Source organism: Acipenser ruthenus, chromosome 14 (assembly GCF_902713425.1).
Source record: "Acipenser ruthenus chromosome 14, fAciRut3.2 maternal haplotype, whole genome shotgun sequence".
NCBI lineage: Eukaryota > Metazoa > Chordata > Actinopteri > Acipenseriformes > Acipenseridae > Acipenser > Acipenser ruthenus.
This window is the reverse complement of record NC_081202.1, coordinates 15,559,102-15,582,004: the sequence shown is the minus strand read 5'-3', so window position 1 is coordinate 15,582,004 and position 22,903 is coordinate 15,559,102. Positions and strand designations below refer to the sequence as shown.

The 22,903-nt window shown below is 35.6% G+C and overlaps 1 protein-coding gene across 3 annotated transcripts in view; it reads right to left on the bottom strand.

The window, feature by feature from the left end:
• Positions 1-13,405: 13,405 nt before the first annotated feature.
• LOC117419990 (MICOS complex subunit Mic19) overlaps positions 13,406-22,903 on the bottom strand; it is an 84,723-nt gene continuing 75,225 nt past the window's right edge. For all 3 annotated transcript variants that reach the window (XM_034033458.3, XM_034033459.3, XM_058985936.1), the window contains 2 exons: positions 15,718-15,853; positions 13,406-13,969 (listed from right to left, as the gene is read on the bottom strand). In XM_034033458.3, coding sequence (XP_033889349.1) covers positions 13,946-13,969; positions 15,718-15,853 — 160 coding nt within the window. In that variant the 3' untranslated portion in view covers positions 13,406-13,945. The remainder of the gene's footprint in view (positions 13,970-15,717; positions 15,854-22,903) is intronic.

Below are 22,903 nucleotides of genomic sequence, written 5' to 3'. Positions count from 1 at the left end.
AGTAAACGGTGGCTTCTCATGTGGGGCATAAGAAGCTGTGTGTTCCAGATAATGTCCCTTATTTAAGATTCTCCACAGACTCTGTTGTGTTGTGTTGCCCCTAATTAACCCTTTTAAACTGACATGGTGTCGACTGTAATGAGAGATGGAAACAAATTACATGCAGCTACTGAAACATGTGAACTGTGTTTTTGGTGAAAAGTTTCCTCTACACCCCGCCACCAAGTACTGCATTGATTGGTCAACAGTGATCGGCCTACTAGCATTAATTCCAACTAGTTTGGGTTTACAGCTCCGACGTAAACAAGGCCGCAGCCCCAAGCTGGACAGTGCCTGGATAGGGCCTTGCTGGGTCCTGGAATGGCTTGGAGAAGTACTTTACAGGTAATACAAAAAAAGATAACTTTTAATGTCTACTGAGAAGCTCTTGTACATGTTACCAGTGGTACTGTGTGCCATGATAAAAGCATACAAAAGACTTGTAAAGGCATAGCATGGTAAAGCACAGTCAATCATGATACGAATGGTAAAGCATTAGTAGGAACCACAAGAAGTAAGGGAAAAGCTTTGGCAAAGTGCTACAATGTTGTGAAAATGTACCAGGGTATAAGAGATTTTTTTTTTTTTCCTTCAGAATAATGAACGTTGATTTTTTTTTTTTTAGAAAACTCAAAACTTGAGTGGTGCCATTAAAGTTGCAATGCTAAATGTGTTAATTTTGTATTGAAAGTTAATCTACTGTAGGATGTAACTCCTTAACCTCCAACCACTTGTCACATTTGTGCCTGTTCAGAACCAAGCAACAACAACATCAATTTGCAAAGCCCCTGTATCTACAGCATCTCAACAAGCCCGTGTACAGATTGATGACGGCATGCAGTAGGTACAGTGGTTAAAGGGACCCGGGTGCTGCAACAGACACAAGCTTTTCCTCATACACTTTAACACACGGGGTGGGGGAAATGTATGGGGTTTTTCTTATCTCTAATGTCACAATACAAATCTTAAATAGTATACATTCTATACTGTAAATCCTGCGTCCTCAATCCAATGGACAATGTGCAGTCACACCCTGTGATCTACAGATGTGATTAGTTACCAGAAAGCAGCATTTAAAACAACCACAATATCTACAGCACAGAAGAAATGGATGCAATATAAAGCTCCTCATTTTATTCAACAAACAGAACTCATTCCACATTGTTTTCCCTTATAGATAAAGATTTGCTTGGTACACACATTCATCTTTTCTCACCAATCTGAGGGAAAATGTGCTTAAAATATTATCTGAAGGGAGTTCACACCTACAAACAGCAATGCAAATGGACCTTACTTAAATCAACAGTAATTATCTTTACAAAATAATGCAAACAATTATATTTAAAATGTTCCATATTGCTGAATAATTACATTTACATGAATGCCAAATTAGTGAGGAGTCTAGGAAAGCAGAATTGAAAGATTGTCAACGTTCATTTCTGTTTGACTTGCACCTCCCTGTTTAATCCTTTGATGGGGTTGTTGCTATCTGATCTAAATAATAGAAGCTGTAATAATAAGATTAGCAAGTCAAAGGTCTGGCCTACTTTGAACATGTGTGTTGACTTATCCACAACCCTTGGGTTTCTTTTAGTGGGTTTGACCTGTTTTGTCAAAATTGCCATAATGTATGTCCTGCAGCATTGATTGAGACAAATGGTAGCTCACCAAAAAAAGCACACATGTGTCGCAGGTCTTTTTTCTGTAAGACATAAACATTGCAAAGTGTTGTGTAAGTGTGCTAATCCATTGTTTTGAGTGCCCTTTTCAGATATCACATCTTTACAGAGCGGGTCCTTGTTTTTGTAAACCTGTCCCTCTGTGTAGATATCACATATTTATTTTTTCAAGTGAAATGTTTTTGTCAGATTGATTTACTCAAAAGTTGGAAACATACCTTTGGGATACAATTAAGATTACCCTGAATAAACTAGCAAACCACAGCATAATAGATGGGAAACAGATGTTGACCATTACCGTTGAAGATCTTAGAGAAAAGGTTTTCTTTAGACAGTAAACTTTGTTATTACAAAATTGCAGTTGGAATTACATTGTATTATCATGAGATATACAGTATTACACAACTTCCAATAAAAATAAACAAGACATCTTTGTCATTGTACTTGCATGCCATTGCGTTATCATGCTGAAAGAGTTTTAACCAATCAGGTTGCCAAATTTTTATCCTTCCCTTCATAATGCATGGCATCACTTTGGGAATTCCCTTTGCAAACCCGACCAACAATGAAAAGAAAACAGGAAAAAAACAGAAGTTAGTCGTATAAGTACCATAATTGACAACATTAAAATGACTTCATTAAACAGTGTAGTCTGCATATGTCAAGATGGTGCTTCTACAGTATATACATCAGATGCCCATCCAATTACACAAGGGAACATGTTTTTCTCACATAACAGAACTGCTGGCTCATGTTATCCCTTCTGGATTTGTTTCTACAGCCTCCGGATGTGCACTCCCCAGGCCTTCTCATAAATGAATACTACAGAACACACAAACACAATATCCTAAAAAATAACCCTAATATTTGTTAATTGTGCTCACACAAGTTGAAACGTCACAAAATCATAGAGATGCTACAAAGACAAACAGAAATGCTGTCTAAAGGTTCAAAGTTGATGCAACAGGAGTTGAGCATCTTGTCTTCCAGATACAGTGTTGCAATTTAAACCCATGGAGGGCTCAGCAGTATCAACAAAATGAAACGCAGAAAAAATAAATAAAACTATAATTTGAAAGGGGATAAAGGTCTCACAAGAAGCTGTGAACCGTTTTGCTTTGATTTTAACAGTAAAAATGGTTTTATGTATTTATGTGGAGGATTAGTAAAAACAGAAGTAATAGAAAGTACAAGACTTGATGCCACAAAAACTTCATATATGTGTGGCCCATTACATTTTAGATACATCTTCATTCTCTGTACTTAGTTGTGTACACTGAACATTTGTTTGAAGAAAAGATTAATATTTGATAACAAAAGTTAGTTGTTTTTTTCCTTTAAATTCTGCAGATGACCCAGCCTCTGCCAGTCACAGCACCAATGCATATGGCTGGCAGTAAACTGACAACTACAGTCCCTAAGCATGCATTGCCACTGTAGAAAGAGACCAGACCTGTTTTCATGGGCATTTAATAGCACTTACGGTTATACCTATATGCACCTATCTGTTACCTAACCATATGTCAGTGTCACTTACCACGGTAGATTGCTTCCTAGATAAATACATTTTAAATCCCCCTGACTCAAATCTCTTTTCTGTATATTTATTGTATTCTGTGAGGTCAATAAATAACACCCTCAGGAGTCAATGAAACACCTACTTACACAGGACCAATAATGCTTAATGTACTCTGTTATTTTTGTTGTACAGAGCTAGAGCAATAACACTATGCCAAAGTATATATATTTTTAAAGGTGTATATGAAATATGTGCACACAGGAACTCGTCAACATTATTTCCAGTATGCACAACTGATTCCAGGCTTGTAATAGTGTCCGTGTTGGTCACACACATATTGACAATTTGTCAGTTACCACAAAACAAACAAAAGCAAAGAATACTGTAGTATCCCTTTTTTCCAGTATAGACTCTAAGGGAGGAAATTGGCACGGTATCTCCACCGGACACCTCGTCTGATAAACGCTTTGTATTAAAATCACTCAAAAGGGGCTTAGTTTTCAATACAGGGTTTGGGATTTAAAATGTTTACTATACACATCTGTGAATGGAACTGTTTGAGCAGTGTATATAATGAGTATTTAATTGTGTTGAATAAAAGAAAGTCAGGAGGTAGCTGTTACAGACGAGAAGCTTTCCTTTTAAAATAGAGTAGCCTTAGTATGTATAGACTGTGACTGTCTGTCTACTCACCACTTCCCTTACTGGCACACTGTGACTTTGAGAATACTAATGAGGATGGATTTCTGACAATATGCATTGCTTTTCATATTCATACAGTGGATGTTTCTCTGGTAGTGGGGAAGTGTGTCTTGTAACAACTGCAGGGCACCTTTCAGGAAGTCCAGTGCCTTTCCCATAAAGATAGCTTTATCAGGATTAATAATATCCCAGGGGGCTGCGCCTTTGCCATGGATGGCTTGAAAAAGATCTGTCAAAAAGTCCAGTATGAGTGACATTAGCTAGCTGAACTGAAATGCCTTCTGAATGCGATAATTTACATGATGGATGCCTGTTCTCTAAAGTTGTAAAATGGGGAAAGCAGTATTCCTTTTAGGGTGCTGAAATTAGGTATAGCCAGATAGAAGTGGTTTGTAATTGTAAATACATTGTTGGTTAAAAGTGTGTGTTTCTGAGACTTTATGTGTAGAGGTGTGTTAGGAAGCCATGTTCTGTATATTTATAATGTTTACAGTAATCTGTTTGAGTTTTGCCTTTAACGTCTTTGATAAAGTACTTACGGCCACTATTTTATGGCATTTATTAAGAATAGTGAGTTTTATGCAATTGATGACTATTAGAATGTGTTGCTATTGATTGCAAAGATGGAATGATATTACGATCTGTTGAGATCATAACCTTAATGTCAGATAATATGGTATTTGTTATAGATGAGCCATCACTTATGAGCTAGCCCTAGATTACTCAGTAGTGCATGTTACTATCAAACATGTGTTATCTGCTGTTTTCTATATATGTTTGTATTTATATATGTACATATTTATTAAACTGTTTAATATGCTTTAGCTTGGCTATGACAGGATATGCTACAGAGAAGAGAAACATATTTATAACAAATTTAAACCAGTAATGTTTATCATTTCTCCATTGAGATTAGACTAAATTCAATTTTTTTGTAGTTTTTTGGTTTTCTTGATATGAAGCATCGCTTTGTTTGCTGACAATTTGTGGTATATGAAGAATATAAACTGTTCCAGCTTTAATGGTACATGGTTTACCAGTTATCAGCATTACTTAGCAAAACAGGGATGTGAATAATGGAAATGTTCCATTACTTTTCTGCAATCTGTGGTTTTTTGTTCATGACAGATACTCTCTGACTAACTGTAAAACGATATTCTTTGTGAAAGAATATAGTGAAAGCATTTTCCTTTTGGTCTATACAACTAGAAATCCAGTTAATCTTTTTTTTTGTTTGTTTGTTTTTTCTTGGGGTGACATCTGCATACATTCTGTTGTATTTTACAATGATGTGGAATCTCATTTTATACATGTTGAGAACAATCAGTTGATGAGGGAGCAGGTTGGTACCCTGGTTAACTGCATTCAAGCAGCAACCTCTCCTTTTTTTAGGACCTTTTGTAGCTTTGGTTGCTAGGCGCAGGGTGCTGAAGCACAATTAATGACCCATAAACAACACACTACCCTTTAAGGAGTGTAATAATTCAGCACCTTTTCAGTTGAAAAGGCATTGTTAGATGTGTAGAACTGATTTTCCAAACCCTTTCCCCGTTAATGACTTTGACATCTCCCAGTAACAACCAATAATCAGCCTTCAATTACAAACAACAGCCTCTACTAAGCAGCCTTCAATTAGACTGGCAATGACCCTTTACAGTTGCAGCTTTTGATACTTGTTACTTTTAGAGAAGTCTATTTCTGTTCAATCATTTTAGGATGAACTTGTTAACAGGATTAACACTGAGGGAACTGAGTTTGAATAGTTTATCATATACCTTGTTGTCTAGTGCTCAGCAAAGTCAAGCATTTAAACTTTAAATGAGAAAGATTAAAACCAACATCACTACATCATGTAAATTTAGTTGGCAATAAATGTTTTGGTGGTCGTGACAAGGCAGGTTTGCTCAGAAAAATGCCACGAATAACAACCTTAAAAGTCTTGCCTGCGGTTTAGTTTCCAGGCTTTCTTTTCACGATGGTGGACCCCTACAGTGTATATCCTGCCACAACGCATAGTATAGTAAAAACACTTGGTTACCCGTGCCTCACACTCACTTTAAATGCAACCCCTTTTTTGAATTCTACAATTACCAATTACCAATTACCAATAATTCATTTCCGGGCAATCTCTGCACTTAACTTTCATGGACACTTAGAAGAGCCTGTTTATCTGATGGGGGTTTCATCCATGGAAGAAGACGGTCTTGTGGAATCCGGCTCACCTGTCCATGTTAATGAGGATAAAGTGGCATCACTCCCTGCTGCAATCCAGGAGGTTGTTGCGAGCAATTCAGAGTCAATTGAGTGAGAAGGAATAAATAAGTAGATAATACAATTTACGGGTGGCTGGGTCCAGCCTGCAGGCAGTGATTAAAGGAATAAGAGCCCATTTTTCTGCCTGCAGCAAGAATATTTTTACACATCTTTCCTAATGTACGTTTTAAGTGAGTAATGAGGAAGTTTCATTGGCTAAATAAAAAAATAAAAACACGCCAATGAAAATGCAGATACAAGAAAAGAAAGACTGTTGCGATAAAAATAGAAATCCTCCACTGTATTTGATTAGCCTTCAAATACAACCTGTTTTAAAGTATGAGTTTAATGAATATGAGCACAACATTTAAGTTCATTCACTAGGAGTTAAAAGTAAAAAAAAAAAAAATGCAGAAAAACCATACCTTTACACATTAATAGGAACGTGCAATAAAAGTTCAGTATGTACAGCTATGGCCAAAAGTTTTGCATCACCTAAAATTTTAGGATTGAAACATCATTTAGATCTTTTATTTAACGTCATGTAATCAAAGAAATTACAAAATAATACTGCAAAAGTTCACCGGAAGCCTTAATAGTAGTACAGTATTTCATGTTAGAGTTCAAAATGTCACACTATTCAATTTTTGTGAGTTTTTCGTTAAATACTGTAGATGGAAAACTACAAAGCAGCATGTAATTCACTACGTCAAAATAGCATTAATCAGCTGGTTTCATTCATCTTAATGAAGCAAAATGTGTTAATTCTGTAGGGTGATGCAAAAGTTTTGACCATATCTGTAGAATTAGTTCATATAATTTCAAGATTTCTTCTTCTAACAGTTACATGATCTGTTACAAGCTGCAGTGTGAAGAACATTAAAATGATCTTTTACATGTTATGTCTTGTTGTGTTGAGACAGTAGTATCATACAGTATACTTCATGGCCTACGTATGATATTATTCCAGGCAGAAAGTGCAATAAAGTTGAGGGCTAATGAGGGATCACAACTTTATGGTTACATTTTAACCTTCAATTTGATTTAAAGGTTATGATGCGACAGCTTTTACACAGATAAATACTGTAGCTCCAAATCCACACATTTTTACTACAAAATATTAACATGTTACATACATTTATATACCTTTAAGGTTTTCTTCTTCATATATAAAGAACACTTTTAGATCTTGTACTTAAGAAGGGATGCTAGGGATTTCAACATTAGTATTGGTGTATCAGTGTTTTACAGTAGTAAACCGGTCTTAGCTGGTACTCTTCTTTTTATGCACAATTTAGATTATTCATTTTATTTTGCTGCTCCATCACAATCCTGAACAATAACAAACTTGAAGTATATCAGAGTAGAGCTAGCTGCTGAGTTATCAACACTGTGCTAAAGTCTACACCATTTCCATCTTCCTTCAGGTTCAACCTCCACGGCAGCAGTGTAGAGTAGTGGTTAGGGCTCTGGACTCTTGACCGGAGGGTTGTAGGTTCAATCCCCAGTGGGGGACACTACTGCTGTACAAGGTACTTTACCTAGATTGTTCCAGTAAAAACCCAACTGTATAAATGGGTAATTGTATGTAAAAAAATAATATGATATAATTGTAACAATTGTAAGTTGCCCTGGATAAGGGTGTCTGCTAAGAAATTAATAATTATATTGTTTCTTTTTAACACTACAAAAATATGAATACACAGGAAGGGTTTTGTACCACTTGGTAACTGGTTTTTGTGTAAGTCATCACTCATTTTTTACAGTACATAAACAAACACAGTTCAACTGTAAAGACCTGCAAATTAGAATGACATTCATAATATTACAACACAATATAAAATTATTTTGTCTGGTTTAACAAATATTTGCAAGCAAAAATATATGTTTGAAATTATCTGAAAGGTTTAAGTTTCTCCATAAATCAATTCACTGAACATATGTATCTTTCATTTGCATGTCTTTTGTTTTCTATGTTGCTATGTAACCATTCATTCTGGCTACATGTGACTTTAATGTGTTTTCTAAATTATGCAAAATAATGAAAAGCATGCATTAGTTAAGGGAATAGAAACATTAATCTTAATCCTCTATTTTCTTTGGCTGAAGGAAAGTAGATACTGAGAAAGACAGTAAAAACATGAATGATGACCTTATCTGGCTTATTAGGGCAATGAAACCCAGCTATGCAATTAAATACATTTGTATGGTAGGCACGCCAGGCATTAATATCCCTTCATCAAGTGCAGTAACAGATGTAGTGGAACAAGCAGCTATAACTGCTAAATACTGGGGCACAGTGCAGCTGGCCCTTCGCTTCGAGAATAGGGTCTCACTCAACCCTTAAAACCTTACAGAGCTTACAGCTGTCTCATCGTAGGGCGATCGGGTTGCATTGAGAAGGTTTTGTACGTTTTCAGTTTATGCTCTAAAAACAGCTGAGTCCGAGGCCATTTTGCAATAATGTGTTCTAACCAGCTTTTAAAATTGTTTTTCTTACTTTCTATTAGCATTGTCAATATAAATCATCGACCCCACCCCCTCTTTTGGTTCATTGCTTTTGTTATACTGCTATTTGGAATATGTATCTGGAAATGCAATGCTACAAATGAAAAGTTGCTTTTACCTCGGAACAAACCTGTCAAAAATGTTCATCTTAGGGCTGAGGAAGACGTCCGTGATCATGCATACCCAAAAAATGGGCCAGATTGTGAGAACAGCCTACAGTAATAGAGAATATTAATTACTTCCATGAACTCCTTTCCAGATAAAACAAAAGGTAATGAATCCTGTTATTAAAAGACAGGATGGAAAGTTTTTAAAACTTTTCCTCTGTATACATTTAGTGAGTCAGACCAATTTGATTTCCAATGCCATACTGCAGATAACAGGAAGAATGTAATGCTTTCAAGTACCAGTAATGTTTATCTCTAGGGTTTGCATACTGCAGAAAGTGTCGTTTGTTATGAAATGGCAGACAATTACCGGATTTATAAAAAGAAAATGGTGATATCAGCTGTTATGAAACATGGATAAAGTTGCATTTTTGGTTGGATAATGATGTAATTTGCCCCTTTTTATGACTTAAGTGTTTGTGAAGAGTGATAATCTACAGCACTGGAGAATAAATGAAATCCTTCATTTCTTCAAAAACCAAGTTCAGGCTTAGCAACCAGAGTTTCAGTTGTTTTGCAGATCAAGAATAAATAAATAAATAAATAAATAAATAAATAAATACTAAAGTCAAGTGGTCTATTAAAATATACTAATACACTGCAATTGTCATTCCTTCAGAGTTTTAATCAGTATTTCATAATAGTAAAATTATAGAATCATTAAAATATGAGGGTTATACAAACAGGAATAGACCCTTTAAAATAAGATTTTAGAAAACATTTGAAAACGCTTTAAATTCTTGCTTCAACCTTCAAGACCCACCTGTTCTCTCTTGCTTTCCATGCTCTTTAAGCCTGATATCTGCTATTAGCTGCTGTTGCTGCTACTATTTCATGCATTGTGCACTTTCCAATGTATTTAATGTACTCTTTCATGTATTATGCACTTTCCACTGTATTTAATGTACTATTGCATGTATTATTCTATTATCATGTATTATGCACTTTCCACTTTTTAATGTATTAAGCTTTTTTTTCCTGTATAGCATGTATTATTTCTATGTATTTAACGTATTATGGATTTTCTTGTTGTTGCTGCATCTTGTAAAGCTCTTTGTGATGGTAGTCCACTATGAAAGGCGCTATATAAAATAATGATTGATTGATTTGCTGTACTAGAGCCCTTGATCCACATTTTAATATGAAAATACAATATTCCATTAGTTTCTAATGCAGTTGTCCAAAAAGGTTTATTCTACTGTACATCTGCTCTTACCTATGACCACCTCAAACATGATACTGCAGGAGAGAAATAAATTAACAATTCACACGAGATGGATCTAACAACATTTCAACCTAGACCAGGCATCATAGCCAGTGGGAAGGGCAACATTGGCTAAAACAAAGTCAATGAACAGAGACAGAGCCAATTCAGCAATGGATTTGCAAACAATAGTTTACAGTAGACGCAGACCTCAACAAACTTTTTCAGAACAATAAGAATGACCTCGTTACTAAAACATCAAGGCATCAAGATTGGTTGGTAACGCAGAACATAATGACTTAAAGGGGGAAAATGATGGCAATTCTTTTTAGATTATTTCTACAGTACCTTCACTATCTGTATGTGTCCTTACTGCAATACTTGTAATTAAAACATTTAATGGGTATTCAAAGCATTACTGGTGTGCTAAATCCAAAAATGCATCACAGCGCTGCAACTTGTCAGTTATTTACAGGTTGATAATAATAACTGTTCTAGAATGTTGTTAGATGTTGTGTTTTTGTTTAAGGCTAAAAATTATGTACATGAAAACATTTTATTGTATGTAAGCAGACTTAAAAAAAAAATCTTTAAATAAATAATGAGTTAAATCAAGCTTTGTGAATTGTACTCTCACACTATGTGCTTTTTCAAAATGGTTCTTAACACAAGAGGTACCACTGCAAAATCTGTAGTTGCATGGTAATCAGAAGGTGTGCTTTCTTTGTGTTCTTTATGTATTTATTTGTTTCATTCGGGCTCAATTTAATTAACTTTACAGCTCTAGAGAAAACAGTATACAATTTGTAAGTTCATTAAATAAAATTGAGCAAATGTGAAGCAATATGTTTTTGGATTCAATAAATACAATCACCCATTATCTGAAAATTTCATCTAAATAGCTATTGCTCTTCTTTTAATTATATGAACCTTAAGTGTTTCCCTGCAGCTTAGAAGTTAACAGAATTAGCCTCTTTTGTTGAATTACAAATTGTAATAAATAGTGGCTTAAAAAGAAATGTTTTTAAAATGAATGCAGATGTGTGTGTGTACGTATAACTGACTTGACAGCTACACTAACTTATTTATTCGTTCATATCCATCTACTTACATCACACTTGAAAACAGCTGCAATGTCCAAGGGTGAATGACCACCCAAGCTTTCCTACATAAATATTTGTATTAAAACACATGGAAAATATTAACATACAATAAACAATCACAGACATGGTAGGGTAGGTTTACTTTTTTTAATTTGTTTGATTTTTAATGTTGACGAGCTATACATAAAATGTTTTTTAAGAATGCTGCGGTGTGATGGATTGAGATATCATCCTAACTGACTTTCGAAGAGGATGCCATCTGTAAAGCCATTATAATAATGAACTATTTTTGCCAAATGGCATGCCTAAATAGCGCATAAAAGATTGAAGAGGATATTTGTTACCCTTGAGCAAAGATCGAGAGCCATTTCACACAGCATTGACTGATGTACAGTGTAAGCTACAATGCATTCAGCCCATAGGGCGAAGTGTTATTTGCTAAAAGCTAAGTGTACAAAACAAGGCATAACCATGAATAGTAGATGCAGAAATTGAGTAAAATGGAAGCTCTAAAACCATAACATCCAATAATGCAATCTGAAGGTTCTCTGGTGGATAGTTTTATTGCTTACATTTACAATATCCCATTTGGGCTAGACATGTTATGATACAAAATCCAGTAGAATAGAAACTGTTGAGGAAATGTGTATTCCTTGCTTTTGCTGCAAGGCATGTGCTGTATCATACATTTAGCAACAGCCACATACAAACAGGGCTTTTTTTTAAATGTGATTTTCAAAAAGAGGCCTCAATGTAGTAGAGCTTTTTAAAGCATCTTAAATACAAAGCTTTATTTTCTGTACTTTGAAAACTTTTTTTTTTGTCTGCAGAGTTGAAATGTATCTGCCGCATGACTTCCCTGGAATAAAGAAAAGTCTCCTCCAAGCCAGTTTTCAATATAGTAACACTAAAAGAAAATCATTTTTGTATTACTGCATATACAATACCATTAGGTGTTCTATAGTTTTGATGAAGCTTTCCATTTAAAAGCAAACATGCTGGAAATAATTAACCACAGGAAAAAAAGTAACAATATGGTAAATGCACAGTTTAAGGCTGTACAATAATTAGGGAAACCTAGTCCTTTAATCAGTACACAAGTGGCTGTACGTAAGTGCAATACATTTTTCCAATAAATAGACTATAAAGAGGAGGTGATCTCCTGGACAACACATTTAACTAGCCAAAGCCATTTTCTCAGAGGTTTTCCAATTTACAAATGTTAAACTTAAACAGAGCAGACAAACTGTACTTATTCAGGCATCTGTTTTGGGGTGTGTAATAGATTTTCTGGCAGGCCGATTTATAGTCTGACTTGTATGTTTTTCAAAACTTCGTGTCTAGGAAACAGGTTTAACTAAACTGAAGAAATTACTATGGATGGACACCACATTGTGTTTTGGTTTTGGCTGCTGCTTGTACATTTATTTTCAGTTATTTATGAAGTATGCGTGGTGCTTTCACTCTTGTTCAATAGGCCACTAATGCAAGTAAGGTTTCTGAATACCCAGTGTGCCCCTGGCAACTCATTTGTTTGAAGAATACATTTGTTGATACCATTTTTAATGTGATAACGTCAAGGAGTAGTGCAGTTGCCCTTTTTTCAGACATCCACATATTGTGCCACTACCTAAACTGGACGAGTGCATTAGTGTGAAGGGCCAAAGTTGAAAAATATAAATCTGCATTATGGCTACCATGTGGTCAATGTGGACATAACTGTATTACAACAGGTCTTAATAATGAAAATAGAAATCGCAGACCAAATGTGTGGAGCACTTGATGAGTTTTTTGGTACAGTCATAACACACACACACACACACACACACAAACACATTTCATAAATCCATCCAGTGAGGCATACAACTTGGATTAAAAAAAAACGTTCAAATAAAAGGTTATTGAAGCTTAGACAAACCTCGTTTTGGGTTTGACTGTGAAAATCAAAATGACCCCAGGCTCAACCAAGCTTATCTGCAGATGTATTACAGTAACTGCCTTTTTTCTATTTTCTCTTTAAAATGACTTTATTGATATAATTTCTCATCACCACTACTGGTGATTAAATAAGTTGGCATATGGATTTTAGGAATCATTAAAAGTACATCAAATATTAGCCACATGGGAAAATGAAGTTTGTAAACTGTATTCCACTTTCCATTGCATTACTAAGCTCTGCAGCCCTAAAGATGCCAAGCGAAGGTATCATTGTAAAGAAGACAGACAAAAACTTCTTGTTAAAATATATTTAGGTATAATATGTTCCAACATGGTCGTAGGAATCCTGTTGGACATACTGGACTTGGAGGCGCTCACATTTTACAACATCAATGTATCCAATTCTTCATAACGCACATGCAAAAACAAAATGATCTTTAAACACTATTAATGCAGCAGTGGTGACAAAACGAATACCTTTCTTTTTATGGATGCAAGTATCAGATTGCTATCGCTACTATAATAATTCCTGTTGGGAATATGCTGCTGCCAGATTCCCGTTTAAATAACGTATATATGGAGTTTGTTTGCACTTCAAAAACAAGAATACTATTTAACTACCACTGTTTAGGCATATTCAGTTGCTTTCCTCTGTTACAATCTGTTACTTTGGTTACAGTCAAATTTGGATGTGAATTGAATGTAGATGTGATTAAATATTTCTGGCTGCTGCAGTGTCTTTACCCAGTCCTGACTGTTATTGAACTGATGTTTTGTTCCTCAGGATAAATAATGTTGCCAAAGCAGAAGATGAGGGCTTCTTGATGCGTAAGTTAACCTCCCTTCCTCAGCATGCTCTGAAACAGCAAAAAAGAAAAAAACAATGCAATTCAATGTTTCTGTTAACTGCAGTTACAAATCCCAAACACGTGCATTTCAATGTCGATATTAATTTGATATAGGCTACTGCATTTGATAGGGGGAATAAAATACCTATAAAACCATCCGGTTTAATGGGAACATTATAGAAAGGGAAATGAAAATTAGTTTGCAGTTGTTGTTTTCAACAACAATTTAACTACTTATGTTTCTATTTAATTTATCCAAGTCAATGAATCCAAATGTTGTACACATCCAGAAATCAATTTAATTTACTTAAGTAAACACGTAAAAGGACACAATACAAAGCCCATTTTCACAAGAATCACTGCCTTTGTCTCGTGGCAAATATAAGATTCAATCTTAGGTAAAGGTAAAAAATGAGTACTGCTATCATGTGCCATGCTGGTGTGGAAGGATTAAAACACAGGATAAGGGCTGTGTAAGAAATAGAGAATAGACAGACGGGAAACAGCACACAGGATTAGGAGCTTTAACCTTTTTCAAGTTCAGCACTGAACACTGTATGAAGCTTGATTACATGGTACCTGTTCATCAACAATTAAGGCATGACCAGATGATCAAAAACAACTGTATTTAAGAGAGCTAAGCAGTAATGTGTACAGTGTGTATGTGTAAAACTTGTAAAATGATGCCGATACATACAATGATTTCCAGAACAACATCATCAATCAATCAAAACCTTTGTTTATACAGATGCGTTTATTTATTTATAATCACAACCTGGCAAGAGGCTCACACCACCACAGCAAACAACATAAAACAATAAATAAGGAGTAAAAAAAATCCTAATAAATCATTAAAAAAAAAAACTTAAAACTCAGCAGCAGCTTAGCAGATGTCAGTCAGCAATGAGCTGACCCTTTGGCTAAAAGGTACCTCAGATATGAATCGTTCCAATTTTATCTTTTATAATATTATATAACTATAATATCTGACAAACACTCACTATCATTAAGTTGCACTCAGACTACCACTACAGTCAGCCTGTTGGGACTGGAGTTTTTGGAAAGGACACAAGGAAAGGCGAAGCAAAAGTCAACGTCAGTCTGACAGCTTTGAGACAAACACTGAGTGCAGACTTAAATGAAAAATGGATCGTGGTACTGTATTTAAAATATTAAAATTGGGAAAGAATGTAAAACCTTTTAATGACCTGGTTGTACCTTGTTGGTTGGGTGTTGGGATTATATTTGGATATGCCTTAATGTTTTTAGCACTTATTTTAAATGAGAGCAGAACAGTTTTGACAAATACTGGTAATGGTAAAACACACTTTTGCTCACAATGGTTCAGGCATTCTTGGGGAAAAATGCTTATTTTAAATCTCATTGTACTTATTTAGGTATTTGAACAAACAATGACTTCTCAATAATCCTGCAGTAGATTTCGGATAAAAAAAAAGGTTGAATAGGATAAATCTGGTTAAACATGCTGGTATTACTGAACATACACAGGTTAAGAAACAAAATAATGCTTCAGCAATCTTTACAACACAACAATGCCTCAACAAAATCTTTACCTGCTATTAGCACAAGCCTGTTTAAACCATTCCCATAGAAAGACGTTCACTTGTTCATACTGTACCTCCATACATTTTCTACTGGAATGCAGGTTTTCTCGTTTTTCCTTTTAAGTACTGTAGGCATCCCCTCCCCCTCCCCCTCCCCTCCCATCCCCCTCCCCATTGCTGAAAGTTTCTCACCTGTTTAGCATTGTTAACGCACTGCAGGTACTGTCTAGCCAGTGTAGAGCAGCTGAGAGTCTGCCCGTTGCTCGCTTGGTAACAGCGCAGGATCTCACCCTGGAGGTCAGCACACACAGGATGGGACTCGTACCTCCTGAAATTAAAAGAAGAATGTATCTATCAGTCATTGAGATCTTCTTATTCATTTTTTGTCCCTAAGGCAGCAAATACAAATCTTTGGTGATTTCTGACAAGCCAAAATAAATGTATTTAACTTACCAATAACAATATATCTCCAAAAAAAAAAAAAAAAATTGATAATTCTAATCTTCTGCTATGGGACCAGGAAATAGTGTTCCCTCTGCTTTGTCACCTATAGAAATGGCCACCCTGCAATGCCCCATTTTACTACCCCCCCTAATCCACTACTGACGATGTTAATCTTAATGGAGGAGTTGTTATTTTAAAAAATTGAGAAACAAGATTTTATTTTATTTTTTTCAAAATTATATTGACTGCAGGGTAAGATAATCTTCTTTCACAAAGTATCAATAGTTTTCCTCTGTCCCTCATTTCTATTCTAACCAACAAACAACAATCATTCATCCTTGACCATGACACTCTTGACTATGGCTGAAGCATATGCACTTAATCACCTAATTAGTGACACAGTTGATTGGACACTGGATATGGAGTGATTTCAGTTGTTGAATTGCAAGCTTAAATAAAAGCAATAAAGAAAATCACAGAAAAAAAACAATATGCCACGTCTGTCAAGAGAGCAGCGCCTTTGTGCAATCGGCATGTTGGGGGCTGAACTAGGGCAGCGTACTGTGGCTCGCCGTCTTGGGTGCTTCACAGCCAGCGATTTCAAACCTGGCGAGACGGTATAACCAGACACACTCTGTCAAGGGCAGGCCATGAACTGGGAGACCAAGAGTCACAATACCTGCCCAAGATCGACAGATCATTTTGCAGCATATACCTGGTGTCAATTGTTAATCAGCACAATAAAAAGTCACTGCACCTGTTCTAAAAAAAAGAGTTTGTCATTTTTCTATCACATCTAATGAATTTTATCCAAATGTACGTGCTAAGTTTCTTTTGATGCTCAGTGTAATATATATTGTAACAGATTTGCACCCACTCAGGTTCTTTGTCCCTTTAAAAATTGATCCAGGACACAGAAATGGAGGTTTTTTTAATGCGCGTTCGCGCTATTTTTAATAATAAACACAAAAACAAAATAAACAAAACAAAATAAACACCTAGCTCTAATCGAGCAATAACTAAACACAACCCAGGAACCTACTAAAAACAGGACAGCTAAGCTGTTTACCTGTTGCCAAACAAAACAAAACAAAACACAATGTTACACAGCACACTCCACAAAAGGTTTCACACTACCTTTTCTTTTTGTACACCTGCTCTCACTCGGAAGGCTCTTCACACAGCAGCCCTGAGCATACTGGCTGCTTTCTTTTTATACCTGGCAGCTGGCCTCAATTTACAATAACAAGGCCAACTGCCAGAACAATTAACAAATGAAATTGAACAATTAACAAATTAAGGCTGTGCCCTTCTGGGAGATGTAGTCCTCTTTCCCCAGGACTACACTATCTCACAATATATATATACACACACACACACACACACACACCCCGATATATCGCGGGTGTCGGGGTCCAATACAAATCCGCTATATATCGAGAGACCCATAGAAAAACAAATAGGCTAACAAATACTGTACAACCACTCCCTCGTTTTATCGGGAGTTTCAGGGTCCAGTATAAATCCTCTATGCAAACCTGCTTTTTCTCATTTTTCGTATAAAAAGCAGCACATCGTTTTAATTCGTACAGCGGAGGGTAATTGCTTCTCATCAGCTTCAGTCTCCAACTAATTTCATGAGACTTCCTCTCCTTTCTGAAATGCACAAACTCACAACAATACGATATTCATGCTTTGTTTTTAATTGTTTTATATATTGTTGTTTGTGATGTGCAGTAATAAAACAAACAATAATTCAAAGTGCCTATGTAAATTGCAGCTAAGGCAAACACAGTTAGTAAAAATGGGGAGCCAACTCCAGGACCGAGATATATCCGAATCCGCGACATAACGAGGGGTGTGTGTGTGTGTGTGTGTATATATATATATATATATATATATATATATATATATATATATATATATATATATATGTGTGTGTGTAATAACGTTGCTTGTGCAAAGTAGTTGCAACTTTGATTGTAAAGCCTTGTCTAACCTTAACCTGAGAAAGTGATCCACAATTTTTCAACAATTACACTTTAAGTAATACAATTATTATACATTAAAAGTAATTCTATAGAGAATACAACCAACTATAGCTGGTCAAAAAGGATTCATAAAAATAATTAACTATGAATGAATGGTTTCAACAACATGCTAGCACTAAAGAAGGGAAAACAAAAAGAACATATAAAAAAGTTTTGACAGCAATAATGAGCCGCTCTGCGAAAGCTTATCTTGGATTTCACTAATGTTCACATAAACAGCCAATAAATAATTCTATGGGAAGCCCTGAACGCTCACTACTTCAGCCCAGTGTGTTCCTTCATGCCTTTGGCTGTGCTTTTCAACACCTGCCTTTATTTATAGTTGAAAATCCCTGCAGCCTGGCACAATTCTTCATTTCAAGCTGACACAACTAACTACACTAACAAAAGCTATTATAAAAACAGTGATGGTAGACAAGTCTAATTTCCCTGCTATTAGTGCCTGTAATCTCACAGTGATTAGGTAATACTACATTAATGACTTGCTCACATTATGACCTTGAATACAATTTGTTCTGCCCACTACCATAAATGAACCGTTCATAAACTAATAGATAGCAGGTAGCACAGGGAATTGAAAACAATCAGACTACGCACAAATCATTTTAGTTGAAGTGACTGTGGAAAATTTGAACTTTACTTAGGTGCATTTAAAAATATAAAAATGTGTTGATAAGATTTGTTTTACAATATATATTTAGCATTAGTGTATCCTACAAAATATGATTTTTTACAGTAACAAATCTACATATATAGGCTATACACTACAGTAATACTGTAATATATATATATATATCTTTCTAAAATATAACTTTCAATACATTGGTATAGAGTTGTACTTGAGTATTACCAATTATATTGCGTTATATTTTGAAAATTATTGTATGAATAATTAAATGCCATTTAATTGAAAAATACAGACTGCTTACGTGTGTGTTTCAAAGGTGGCATGTGTCATGATTTATGAATGTTAAATGAATAACCAGTTTTCAGATTTCAACTTCTAAACCTCTCCAAACAATATAAGCCTTGCTTACACACAAAAGGCTTGCCTTTACCATTATCTGTATTTTAAGAATGGAACTGGTGACTTTGATTGTTTGAGCTTGACGGTTTATTTTAGAGCTCAGTGGCTATACCAAATCTGCCATTTGATTTAACCAATGTGGTGCCAATGGAGTACAAGTATCATTAAGACAGTATGGTTAAGGTAAGTAACTTGCCTTGATATTGCTGTTACGGCTTTGAAAAGGTATTTTGCCTGTGGTCATTTTAGTTCCCTTTTATTCCAATAGCATTTCTGAGGAAACAGTGTCCCCATTTACAACACTAACTATCCTGTTTAAAGTGGTATTATAAGGACAAGCTGTCACATAATATCTGATGTTGCACAGATTTTTACCAATATGCTTACATGAAATTAACCAAGCAACTTGCTCAAACACAGCTCTGTCAAGGCATCACATCCCTTTTGAATCACATGAACACCTAAATTACACAGATTTTCAAGTCAAAGTGAGTCTGCATCACTCAGTGGGCTTATACTGCTGCAAGAATCTCTCTCAGTAAACTCATAAGATATTTTAGGGAAACTTCAGGAAAATACAAATGATGGTTTCAGGCTGAGAAGGAAAAATGCTTAAAATGAGGAAACCTGGATCCAGTTCCTCTGGTATATGCAGATAAAATGTTTCAATATGCATTTTTTTTTTCTTCAGGATGCACAGATAGCTAGGGAAGGGCTGCATTAAATGTGATTCGAGATTCTGTTTTACTATTACTACACCTATGTTTTAAGCAAACAGATGGCAAAAACTGTGGTTTTTATATGATGTTTCTTCAGGAGAAGCAACTTTTCATGTATCAGTGATTAAGCCAATTGAAATTATATTTAAAAAGTTAATGCTGAAATCATAAATCTGACTGGAATCACAACCTCCTCATTGTTTCTTCTGTGGGTTATAATATTATACACGTTACGTAATTGTCTTGATTACAAAAATCATTCTTTAAATGGGTAGACATTCAAATGTAACGAATGTAAAAAAGGGGAGTTGTTTGATGTCCTAATCCTAAAGATGTACAGCTAACACTGGATAGAAACATCAAATATATTACGATATTTCATTCTTTCACTGTATCCTGGAGCACTTAAGAGCCACGACTGCCAAGAGTGGGGACGATGTGTCTTAATATTGGGAGCAAATGTCTCATCTAATTCCACTGCTGTCACATCAAAATGATTTTTAGTTACATTGGTCTGGAATGGAGTGAAGATACAGACTTAATTGTGTTGATGCAATAAACTGTACATTTGTGTTGAGGCAATGAAATATAGGTTAAGATGAGCTTAGTATTGTTTGGTACTTCATAAATCTGTGCTATTATATGGTGACATTTATTTATTTATTGAAGTGTACTGTACCTCTTATGTTTCTATTGTGGTAATATGTCAATTAATGGATGGGTAGTCACAAGCCGACAACAATACATGTTTGGACCTTTAACCTGTGAAAGAAGGATTCGGACCATTAAAAAAATCTATTTAAAGAATGCGATGTGCTTTGACAAAGCCTGGCCCAGTGGAAACCACATGTGCATTAGAATAACACTTATTAACATGGCCTCTCAAGGTGAATAACTATTATACAACTGGTTTCGGGATTGTTAAACGTCCCAAAATTTAGATCTACAATGCACTATTCAGACATTTTCATTAGTAAAACTGCATCTTCAGCTTCATATCTGATGCAAATGGTATTTATTTGTATCAATGAAAAAATGTGTTATATTTGGGGGGGGGGGGGAGCAACCACTTTATTCATACGCCAGAGGTTTTCTACCTATAATAATAAATACATAAAAACCATGAGACCCCCCATTAGAAGAAAACACCACAAAGAAGTGTACCCTTTTAGCAAAGCACAGCCCTGTACAGATCTGCAGATGTAGAAGAAAGCTAACCCACACTGACATAAGGTGGTAGACTGACAAGCCATCCCTTGTGTGATACAAGGTCAACGTAGCCATAATAGGAGCAAGCAATGCTCAATGGATCAGTCAGAAAGGAAATCCAAAACAAAATCAATATAACAAAACAGTACAGTAAAAAGTAACAGTAACCCAGCTGCTTTATTAATAACCATTTTCCAAAAGGAAATCTTCATTTATCTATTTTTCTTTTTTTACTAGAGCTATACCATCCTTATAAAAATACATTCCACCCCCTACCTCTTATCACATTTTAAAAGCTTTCTTAAATGCAGTTTTCAAATACAGTAGCATGACCAGACTTTCTATGATAAATTACCACAGCCCATCTTTATTTTAGGTAGTCCTAAACCATGTGATTTGGGAGTTTCATCTAGTTACAATTTGTCAGAGAATGTCAATAGAGCAAAAGCACAAAAAAACCCAAAGACTAATAAAAATACACATTGAAAAGGTATATATTAAAATAATAATAATATTTACTGTATCACTGCTTTATCACAAATTGGTATTTAATGTGAGCATGGATAGACTCAATACCCTTGGTAGTCCAGATTAAATATGAACACATCAGTCACAGACTCCTGAACACGATAAACTGACAAATACTCAGGAATACATTTAAGTGCAAATTAAATAAAAACTAAAAGCTTCTTTTCACAAATCAATGACAATAAAAGCTTAGCTGGGATGTATTACACTTTGTATCTGGGCTGGTAGCAGAACAAAATATTTTAAATCAAAGGATATGCTTGAGGCAAAATACTGTGAGATAGCAATACATGCAATACATACATGCAACACATGCCATACATTACACAAGCAATATCGGATGAAGTTAAAACAGCACTAAGAAACTCTGATCAAGGTGGGATTAAAAGAAAATTCACCAGAACATGGTCAGTGCAAGGGCTCAGAATGCTAAGACAGTGTGCCTTAGTGTGCCATCCCTCTGTACTCAAAGCCTCAAGAGAGCACTTAAATACGTGATCAAAATATCTATAAATCGGGGTCTTGGTTGCAATGGCTTAGGGGTCATATTTCTGCGTACAGAAGATAATGGTAATGCACTGGTAAAGCCAACGCAAGCTACTAATCCATGGGCAGTCAGACAGGTAGGGACTGCTGCTGAATTCTTAATACAGCAGCTTCAGACTTGCATCTCCCAGGAGACAATGCAAATAAGCAATACCGGTTCTGACTGGGAAATATCTATGAAATGGCAACAGCAACAACAAAATGCAATATGACTGTCTCCTTCTTTGAATAAGGGGGCAGTTATTGTATTCTGTCTCAAATATGAAAATAACAAAACCTCCCCTTTCCATTTTGCTCTGTGCTGGGTAGAGATGAAACCTAGCAGGTGTCAGCTGGAGGAAGGCCCTGAACCAGCTCTTGGAGAAGCACAGTTCTGGAAATGGGACAGAAGTTGAATGAGGTGGTGGACAGGGGTGTGAACAAAAACAAAAACCTTTTATAAGAATAACCAACGGAAGTGAATGTTACTTCTCAAACTCAGTCAATTCTGTCTTGCTGATCCCCCCATTGTACCAAACGTTTATTATGTTGATAATAAAAGACTGTCAGTTTCATGCGATTGTAAGACTGTCAGGAACAAAAAATGGTTAATTGTATGTTTGGAGCAAAATGTGCTGTAATGGTGGTGCAATGAATGTAAATCTGTGCTATTTAATGCAGTAGCAGCAGCATTTGTGTATACATCTCGCGATGTAATGAGGTTGTGATGATGTACTGGCATCCTGCTTTGATTGTTTCATCTTGCCAAATGCTCTGCTGGGAAAACAAGAGGGCAGATGCACTGACCGCCTCTCTAGTGATTTACTAATGCAGAGACACGAATATTAACTGATTAGGGAATCAGCTACCACTGT